General features: G+C 39.8%; 1 protein-coding gene and 2 long non-coding RNA genes across 3 annotated transcripts; 1 reads left to right on the forward strand and 2 right to left on the reverse strand.

Annotated features, from left to right (window-relative positions):
* Positions 1-1,876: 1,876 nt before the first annotated feature.
* Positions 1,877-2,933, reverse strand: LOC145937308 (uncharacterized). The gene is made up of 3 exons (XR_014425536.1): positions 2,437-2,933; positions 2,117-2,311; positions 1,877-1,962 (listed from the first exon to the last, which is right to left on the reverse strand). It is a non-coding gene; the product is annotated as an uncharacterized LOC145937308 (long non-coding RNA).
* An 88-nt stretch (positions 2,934-3,021) lies between these two features.
* On the forward strand, positions 3,022-4,264 carry LOC145937307 (uncharacterized). Its single transcript, XR_014425534.1, has 3 exons — positions 3,022-3,156; positions 3,241-3,384; positions 4,126-4,264. It is a non-coding gene; the product is annotated as an uncharacterized LOC145937307 (long non-coding RNA).
* Positions 4,265-7,325: 3,061 nt separating this feature from the next.
* LOC145937305 (uncharacterized) lies at positions 7,326-9,047 on the reverse strand. The gene has a single exon (XM_083040281.1). It carries the CDS (start codon positions 9,045-9,047, stop codon positions 7,326-7,328), a length of 1,722 nt encoding a protein of 573 aa, XP_082896407.1.
* Between the last annotated feature and the right edge of the window lie 1,248 nt (positions 9,048-10,295).

Here is a 10,295-nt window from a genome sequence, read left to right on the forward strand (position 1 = left end):
CAGTTATATTATGTAGTTTGATACGCTTTTTGAAAAGACATGATGGTCTCGGGTAACGATAAGATTTGAAATTGATCGCGCATAATGAATAATTGACAAATTGACGAATAATTGCTTCATTTATTATTCATTTATTATTCTTTGAAATAATTGCATCTCTAAGAAAAGATATTAAAGCAAGAAATGAAAAAGACGTATCAATAATATCTCTATAGTATATTTAATTTTATATTATATATATATATATATATATAATTATAATTATATATTATAATTATAATTATAATTAATATTTAATTAAGTTTATTTAACATTTTTTATTGCTTGTCTATATAGAATTACATATTATATAGACACAATTAAAACTATATTCGACTTTTATAAGCTATTATTTCTAAAACGAAAGAATTGAAAGCTTGATAGATATCGATAAATTGTCTTTCCATATCCTGATAAACGACGATGAGCAGGAAATCCTTCCGCCATCCCGTAAACCGCTCGACACGCTCGAAACCGCTAGCCTAGCCGATCAAACTTTTTCCGTAATTGCCCGAAGGAACGGCGGATATCGTTTCGCATGTTCGACCACGTAATTATTTCCTGCACGCAGGGAAAATATATATTTCTTTCCGGCTTGGTCTCGATGGAGGCAATCCGCGAATGGTACCCCTCTCCGCCTCCATCCCGGTTAGTTGGTATTATGCTTTTCCAATCTAGAGAGGAGATAGTTCCCGCACACCTTTCCATGTGGAACCCGACGCGAGCTTATCGCTGCGGTCACGTTAGTCTGATTTCGGAATTTGGCCTACAAGTCGCGATGAATATATATATATACATATATATATGTGGGTTACATGGCACTGCGCCTGTTTGAAAACGATAAGCCTCCCTCAATCTCCGAACTCACATTTTCAAAATCATTTTACATTAATTTTACCCGGAATTACGGAATTGATTATACGAAAGATCTTATTGTATCCTCATTTGTCGATTTTTTAAATTAATTTTTTTTCGAAAACAAAGCCATGAAAAAACTATTATTCTACATTTTCGTGACTAATTTCTTTGACGTAGAATCCATCATCTTCTCTCGGTTACGAAAGATTTATTGCATTATCATGCGCGAAATATGGCCTAGATATACTAATTAGATAAAACGTAGAACGAATAATTATTGCATAGGGATTTACTGTTATTTATTGTATTTTTGTGGTTTTTATCAAGAATAATGTAGAAGACAGAAGGTGAGGGGGAGAGAGAGCGGGACAAATTTATTATCGGACTCTTTTTATTTCTTGTTACGAGACATTTCTGTCCGTATATTATTGGAACACGCCAAGGGTTAACGTCCTAAATTACATAACGGTGGTAAATCTCCGGATTTATTCCGACAGCGGATGACAGCGTCAATCGAGGATTCGTATACAGCGGTACAAATTACGATGATTGTATTTAAGACAAGTAAATCGAAGCGCGTGCCATTTAATCTTTCCAATCTTGTGACACGCACATCTATATATTACCATATTACTCTGTTAATAATACATTTTCTTCCTAAATAACTACGATATTTTTATTCCAATGAAACTATGTATGTTCTACACTATTACAAATTTATGAAAGTAACAGTGTTAAAAAAAATACAACACACATTCAAACAGATTAAATATCTATAATTATAAAATAGCGAATGAAAAGGATTAAATATGGTGAGATTTGCGAAGGTTTCAGAGAATAACACCATCAGGATAGCGAGCCTCTTCTCGAAGTGGGCTGTCCGTAAACGAAGACTCTGTAGTGAAGGCCCCGCGAATATTTCGATCTGAACATTAGCTTGACAAAGTCGTGTCCAATTCCGCCGGAAGTAATCCATATCGCCCCGTTATCTTCGTCGGACAACGATGAGTTGTATCGTATGCATGTGATTCGCACGTTCGTCGGACCGTAATCCGCCTCTACTTCCTATGGTTACAATGGAAGAGAAATGTATATACGTTCGCGAACGAATCGATATAGAACAACTGTCAATAGCAACTGGACAAGATGACGCCGAGAAAGAGAGAAAGAGTCGATGTTAGAGAAAGATACAAGCAAGATTCAACGAGAGACCCACGACAAGCAAGATACGATGTGATTGTAAACACACTTGATAACCACCGATTCGATGCGGTCTTCTGACGTCATACTCCCAGATCAGCTCGTCGTCACCTTGATGTTGACAGTCCTCGACTTCTCGCGCGATCGCGAGCGAGAGAAGAAGTAGAAGAAGCATCGGCGATTGGAACCGCATCCTCCTCTCACAATCAGTTTCCTTCCATCACCAGGGGATAATATAGAGCCGCGAGAAGAGAGGACGACAATTTTATAAATAAATATAGAGATGCCGATTACTATTAAAATGAGAATATATAATATACGAATAAATATAATCTTTACTCGGTGCGATCTTTTTCCAGGGATATATATTTCCGGGAGAGGCAGCGCGTTTTTGTGTTTGTCGAGCGACTGGAGACTCCGAATAACACTAACCGGAGCGAACGGTATTAATAGCCGATACATCGACCCACACCGAAAGTATCCCCTAACGGGGGTACAATATTTACTCATCGCGTTGCATACGTTTCGCCGGGGAGATTAGATACAACGGATGGTATCGTGCATTGCAACCGAGGCGAGGCTGATGCGTGTTGTTTCAAGGCGAGAGATAGAGAGAAAGAGCCTATACTACCTATTACGCAACACACACATCCAAATTGAACGTGTGCATCGTGGATTCCGTGACGAGCGCTCGAAATGATTAAGCTCTAAAACCGCGCGAACACCACAAATTACGATTAGACGAGTTGGACAACTTCAATTGTCTTTGAACGCGTGTCTGTTCACGCTGTTTGCAAATTTTCACGCAATTTGTCCCAGAATTAAGTAAGCTGTTTAATTATCGCGTGATTCGGATTGCAGTTATCTATGAATAAATCGAATAAAATTCTATAATTTATAAAATAATACTATGGCTTTTAGAAAAGTAATGTAATCTTGCAAGATAGGTGCAAAAAGTTTGTACAAATGGTATAATTGCCTTTAAAGATCTGTAATTGTAACGCTTTTAACGGTTCATAAATTGTAAATATTTGAAGAAGGAAAGTTCAATCGATGAATGTACGATGACACAATGTATTTTATAATTTCCGCCGACATTGCATTTTACAATATTTCTAACCGATAATTTCTTTGTATTTTCAGAAATGCGACTCTAAAAACGATACTCCGGTCGAAATAATGATGTTAATCAACATCACGCAAAATCGACGTTGCTGCCTGACCCTGTCGACAAATATCATTTCTGCAACCCATATCGCACCTCTTGGTTATATTTATTCTGTTTATGTATGTAAAACTCGCAACCTTATCTATTTGACAAATTCGCAAAACTGTGCAGAATATTAGCTTCAAAGAGCTAATAGGAGAGAGAAAAAAGAAAGATTTGCAGTGTATTATTATATAATAATATACAATTAAATTTAAATAAAAAATAAGATAAAAAATAATGCAATTAAAAATTAATTTTTGAACTATTATTAGCTATTGTATATATGGATAACAAATGGAGATGATAATGTTTAAATTAATTATTAGTAATTTAATAATTTTTATTGTATTTCTTATTGTTAATTCTCTCTCTCTCTCTCTCTCTCTCTCTCTCTCTCTCTCTCTCTCTCTCTCTCTCTCTCTCTCTCTCTCTCTCTCTCTCTCTCTCCCCCCCCCCTCCTTTGTATGTATATATGATATGCTTATTCATTTCTCTCAATGATTAATTGTGATAATGTAATCATGTGAGGACGATTTGAGAGATGTCTGCTAGGAAATGAGAAATTACTAACTGCGGAAAACTTTATGACAAATCGAGACAAGAAAGAGAAATCTTTATTGCCAATTACTCATATGGTTTTGTTGCTGATAATATAACAATTATATATACATATATAATTATTTTAAATTACTTTAAATAATATTGCATGCTGCATGATTCAACAAAAGTTGACGAATCTAATATATATAAAAATGTCGATTATATAATCGATATTCCTATTTCTGTATAAAACTCTAAAGTGCTTCTTTCGGTCCTAGATGGTGGTGAAAAGAGGCAAAGTTGCGGAGACGAAGAAAGGATGACACACTGTGCATCGGATTGTAAAATATTATTGCCACCAGCGAATGGCAGCCAGGATGAGTATGCGGCTGGCGGTAACTAGATCATCGCTATCCCACCAGGTGAATCGGTTCCCACAAAATGCCGTGCCTGGAACCACGCGGCTCGCTCATTGCCTAAGGAAACGACTTTACTTCTTGTTCCACGGCGCCTAAACTAAGTTAGTGGACTTTTAGGTCCTTTAACGATTCATTACAGCGAGAGATTCGGCTTTGTCGAAATTATCATTATTACATCAAAGATAGAGGGGAAGGAAATCATATATCATTATGCATAATATTATATCGAATAATTTTCATTATCAGTCTCGAGTATGTAGAAACAGATACAGAAGCGTTGGCAAACTTGACTGCGTGAATGAATCGCTCACGTAGGTCTGGAGGAGAAAGATAGACGTCTTTATCGCGTGTCTCTCCCGAAGGAGAGTAAAAGAAATAAGAGAAGGGAACCGGCGTGTATATCGATTTATTTTACTGGCCGTCGTCAAGGAACTGCATTTCAATATTATCGCATGATAAGGTTGCGTTACACACTTTATTGCCGCCGTTGTCCGAATCTCTCCGTGACTCTCGCCCTTAGAAGAAGAAAAAAAAAAGAAACAACTCGTATTTCCATCACCGCTTGTAAGCTTATCGAAAAGAGTGAATAGTTTACAGAGATATCTTATGTCAGAATAAGATATTTGTATTTTGTAAAGAGTAACCATTGATACTTACATAAAAACATTAGAACTCTTGGCGCGGCTTCGTCTCAGCTAGCATGATTTTTGATGCGGCACGTGGAGGAATTATCCACGATAAAACTATCTCCAGACAGTTTTTGTATATCTTCGCGTCTTATCAGACCAAAGTTTTCCGTTAACTTGCTATGTTTCTATTCGCAAATTTCTTACGGATCGGAAGAAGCGATCTTTCCGGTCATTTTTATCCAAGATTCTTAAATTTAAATTTTCTTAATCGGATTCATGTTAGCTCCGGTTACATTAAATGTAGAAATTCGAAGAATATATATCGAGTAAAAGAAAAAATTGCAAAAATACTATATACAAAATAATTATTTTTCTCTAGCATATATGAATATAACGAAGTGAAATTTTCTTTAATTATACTAGTCAAAGTCGAAGATGGCCAATTAGATTGACGACAAAATTGATTGTTCGTTAATGTTGACGCGGATATTTATCTTCTCGAAGAAGAAAGCTGATGAGTGCAATATATCTGGAAGAAGAAAGAGAAGGAGGTGAAAAAGGAGAAGAAAGACAGATAATACCGGCAAACTCTTCAACTTCTCTCTTTCTATCTTTCTCCTTTCTCTCTCCTCTCTCTTTCTCTCTCTTCTCATTCTATTTTTTCACGAACTGGCGACCCCGAGCTGTCAAAGTCCGTCAGCATGTGTTGCCCCCGGGTCATTCTTTCATCTATAAACGAGGCATTATTTACAGCTTTGCATGTACATTGCGTCGCGAAAAGATTACAAGTTTCACCAGCCAACCAGCGAACCTCGTTCGCGGGACACCCTCGTTGCATGCAAAACATTGCATTACGTCGCGCGAGCAAACAATGCGATTTCCAGCGAATGATCAAAGTCATGTATACGCAATCGTTGCTTCCCTTGATAATATAGTATATCGAAATACGCTCAAAGATTTGACAAGTCTCTCTTTGTTTTTAGAAAATTATTTTTTTATTATAAAAATACCACGAATAGTAAACTGCAAAAGATTATAAATGCTTCTTATGCGAATTTTTATTTTTAACTCTTGCAACTCTCTTTATATCGAGACTTTAATAATCGGCCGACTAATCCTCAATCTATTTTACATTCGATAAATCAACAAAGAATAGGAAGATCTATATGTACGCTAGTTGCAAAATTTATTACAATAATTATTACGGAAACTATGTAATTGACATCACGCAAAATCATGAGACGAAGCACTTTATAATTTTTTTACAGAGGATCATTAAAAATATATACATTACGTATGATTTTATCACACATTAATGTTTCTTTAAACATTTATTAACGAAATATGAATAAAATTACATGGTGAAAATACCTTAAGCTATCCAGACGAACCTTGATTGCCTTTTGTTAATTCTATCGCTATCATATTTCGATATGCTCAATCCCAAGAAACGTTTGAAAGCTTTTATCGAGAATGAAAAAAATAATAAATAAATATTGAACTACTTCAGGGATAGATCAATGATGCGAAAATCGTTAAATCTAACTTTTAATGTAAGGAATTAAAATTGTACGAGTTCTTATAATTTTTTTTCATGCGGCGCAAAAGTCGTTTAGCGCAATCAGTATCGATAGCACGTGATTTCTACATGTGTTTTTTTGTCATCAGTGTGCGTGTGTTCGCGTTCCTTCATACATCTTCCCCTAATCGAGCAAAGGCGACACGGGGAATCGACTTTTTAACCGATACAGCCGAACTTGACCTTTGCATCTTTATTTTTACTCGCTCAACTTTCATTAAAATCTTGGAGCGACCGCGATTACCGGTAGCGCGAATGGTTTTTCATCGACCATCTTTGGGGACGAGTCTTTGAAGAGTGTACCTTATCGAGTACTTTTTGATTCTCGTATATCCTCCCCCTCTTCTTTCTCTCTCTCTCGCTCGGCAAGATATTAACATTATTATAACATTATTACAATTGTTAATCAATAAGTAAAATGAATATTGCATACATACACACATAAAAACATATAAGCTCTCTCTCTCTCTCTCTCTCTCTCCCTTTTTTTCTCATACTCTATATGCATCGTGTATAATCATTAAAGATCCATATTCATTTATGTTACAGTATGGTGCGTAAAGTAACAAGGGAATATGTAGCTCTTTGCTGTCGATGAGACTCGAGCATGGAAAAGAATGGATATCGCTTCTTCAATAAATAATATCACAATCACTCACAAAAAAAGTAAGTACGGACACGTCCGGGATTTTTTCGTCCTCGGATCTCTCTCTCTCCCTCTTTGGCACGTTCATTTCTTCTCGGAGATACGATCAATGCTGCTGAGATTCAGACGTAATCTCGACAGAGAATCTCTAGTACACGAAGAGAACTTCTGTCGCGCTTATTACAGCACTGTTTCAGTATAAGCTCTATTGTACCACCGCTAGGGGTGGATTATGCTGCGTCCTGATGACTCCGGCGACGCGTCTGAAAGGCAACTGGAGATGATAATAGGCGCAATAGGGTAAAGGATCCCAGTACACGAAGAGAGACTCTCTCTTGTCAAGCACCGTGCCCAGGAGATGGGGCGCCGTTTGATCGACGGTCGCCGGTTGTTTGAGGGCGCTAGCCACGGCGTCGGACAGCGATTGCTTGTCCAACGTGCCCGATCTGACCGCCGAGTTCTGTCTGGAAAAGTGCCGGCAGGGTTTCCACACCAGGCGCGGATGTATTCCCGTATGGCAGACGTAGGGCAGACCCACGCCCACGCGACAACCTACGGACATCAGCTCGCCCGTCTCCTCCGACACCGCCAGCCGGAAGCTCACGTGGCCGTTGGTTCTGCCGCCGAAGGAACGCGCGAAGAAACGTTCGAGCCACCGCGCGATCTCGGGACGTTCCTCGGGGACGAGGCCGCCCCGATCCTCGTCCACGCGACACGTCACATTGGCCACGATCCGCGACTCCTTCAGCGTGGTGCAGGTGATGAAGTGATCCCCGCCGGGATCGCGGATCACCACCCAGGGTCGCCTGTCGCTGATCTCGTTTTGTCGTTGATTTCTCAACTCTTGGACAGTCGGCGGTAACAAAATCTTGGCTCGGTCGCGCATCCCGGCGGGACCGGCGGCCAGCATCATGTACCTGCCGGTATGAAACGCGTTTCGCTGGTAGAGCGCGAACAGGTCTTGCTGCGATCGCAGCAGAAAGTGCTGTGGAATCGGAAGACCGAGCAGGCGACAACGTCGCAGCATTTCCAAGGGATCGTCCAGCGCGGTCACCTCGCTGGCGTCGGGCACGAAGCACTCGCAGCCCGCGATCTCGAGATGCGGCTTCGCCAGGGCGTCGTAGTAAGCGGTACTGGCGGCGCTCACCGGTATGTAATAAGCCACCTTTTCGCGTTCAACTATGTCCCGCAACGCTTTTATGTACTGAACAACGTTTCTAGATCCGGGCCGTGGTATCGTGTAAAATTTGGAACAGGCGGTGGAGAATCTGGCCAGGCCAAACAGACCGTCGAGCTCGCACACCACCACCCGGGCGCCCGCCTTGTAAAAGTTACGCGCCAGATGTACCGCTTGCACCGTGCTACCACCACTGATGAGCACGCACCGCTTATTGCGCGATCTTTCGTACGCCGGGGTGTGCAGCACAGTGATGAACCATTTGAGAGCGGTAAGCGGGAGTTGCAGAATCACCCAGAACAGGTAGACCCAGGCTGACGCCCATAGAGCGGGCGCCCAAACCACGTAACCGATGGCGTTCGAGACACCCCGAAATAGACCCGACAACAGACCAAAGTACCAGGACAGGATCCACGACAGCAAAAAGCCGCTCTTTCGTTCGCTGTTGCTTCGATCTTGATGGATCATCTGTTGCTGCTGCTGTTGCTGCTGTCGTCTCTGGGAGATTATCACCGTTGACATACTCGAGGTCGATGACACCCGGGAGAGGCTAGCCACCGGCGGGTTGGACGTCGTAACGTGTATATTCGACGTCGAACGCTTCAACGTGGATACGGGCGACAATATCCGGGGTGGCGAAGTGGACAATGGTGACCCAGGTGCTAGCGGTGGCGACGCACTGTTGCTTCGCGACATCGGCGGACTGGTTGACCATAATGTTGAGGTATTCTCGCTCGAGCAGGCGGGCATCTTTCGTTTTTTTTCCGTTCAATCTTGCTTTAAAGACCTCCTTCCTCGAAAAGAAAGAGGTTTTACGAATAAAGAGGCCGAGCCGATTTGTAGAAATCCTTATATCCAGGACTCATATCTCTTGAGATCTTGAACCGGTTGGTTTTATTTTAGCGAAGAAAAAAAAGATGCGATTGAGACGAGATAGAAGAGATAAGTTTTCTCGTGAAAAATCAATTTTCTTACGTACTATCTCGGGTATACTTTTAAATGGATCGTCGCGAATGCGATTCTCGCTAGTAGCGAAAGGAACTGACTATTCGGGGTAGCGTAACATACACAATGCAAGAGCGTTGGTTAGTCGTTAACAGCAGATCGCGGAGAAGCGACTTGGTCCGTTAAATCTGCATACACAGCTTTAACTGAGGCTGGGCCTCGGTCATCCCGGTCTCTTATGAGGTCTGCATCTCGAACGTACTATGAACCGAAGCCTTATCTAATCATCACGCTTCAGACACAGCGACGGAAAGAAAAGAGAATCGCAAAAATATGCCGTGTCTGCTCTCATTTTTTTCTCTTCTTATTTAAATTAATTTTGCGATGAGAAATTGATAAATTTGTTTAAAAAATCAATTGCTCACCCTGATTTGTGTACCGATAAGTAATTTGATTTATCTAAAACATCGAGAAGAGATTTTTTACGCGCTATTACAGATTGACATATATATAAGTGTTACTTATCGAATTGTTATCGATTGTATTTTATAATCAGTTAATCCTTAGATCAATTATCGTCGTAATATCCAATGTCTAGCTATAATCTTATTAATTCATAGTGAATTGGTATTAATATTTTGTTAGAATATTATTTTTTATTTTAATAGTGCCTCTATAATCTGCAAGATTTTGAAATTCTTTATTGGACGATTATTATTTCGATAAAATGTTATAAGAGGTAGAAATAGTCAAATATATTCTTTATCTGTAATCGCAATCGTGACATTCAATTGTGATGTGCTTTCTAGCACGTACACTACACAGAATAAGACACTAACGATTATAGAATACGATAGAACATTAGCAAGCATTGAAAAAACAAACGTCATCTATCGAATATATAATAATTAATCTCAGTATATTAATAACATTGCAACAGTATCGACTAAAGATATGATCAGTTTATTACTGTTTGATCGAAGCGGGATTTCAAAGTCAAACATTTCTATTATTGTTTTATAGCTTAAGGGCGGAAGAAGAGACAATTCATTT

Source organism: Prenolepis imparis, unplaced genomic scaffold (assembly GCF_030444845.1).
Source record: "Prenolepis imparis isolate NDT839.2.m4 unplaced genomic scaffold, iyPreImpa1.0 SCAF_6, whole genome shotgun sequence".
In the NCBI taxonomy this organism is placed as follows: domain Eukaryota; kingdom Metazoa; phylum Arthropoda; class Insecta; order Hymenoptera; family Formicidae; genus Prenolepis; species Prenolepis imparis.

What these genes read in the sequence shown, in the direction of transcription:
- LOC145937305 (XM_083040281.1), bottom strand. Translation starts at nt 9,047, where the DNA reads ATGCCCGCCTGCTCGAGCGAGAATACCTCAACATTATGGTCAACCAGT.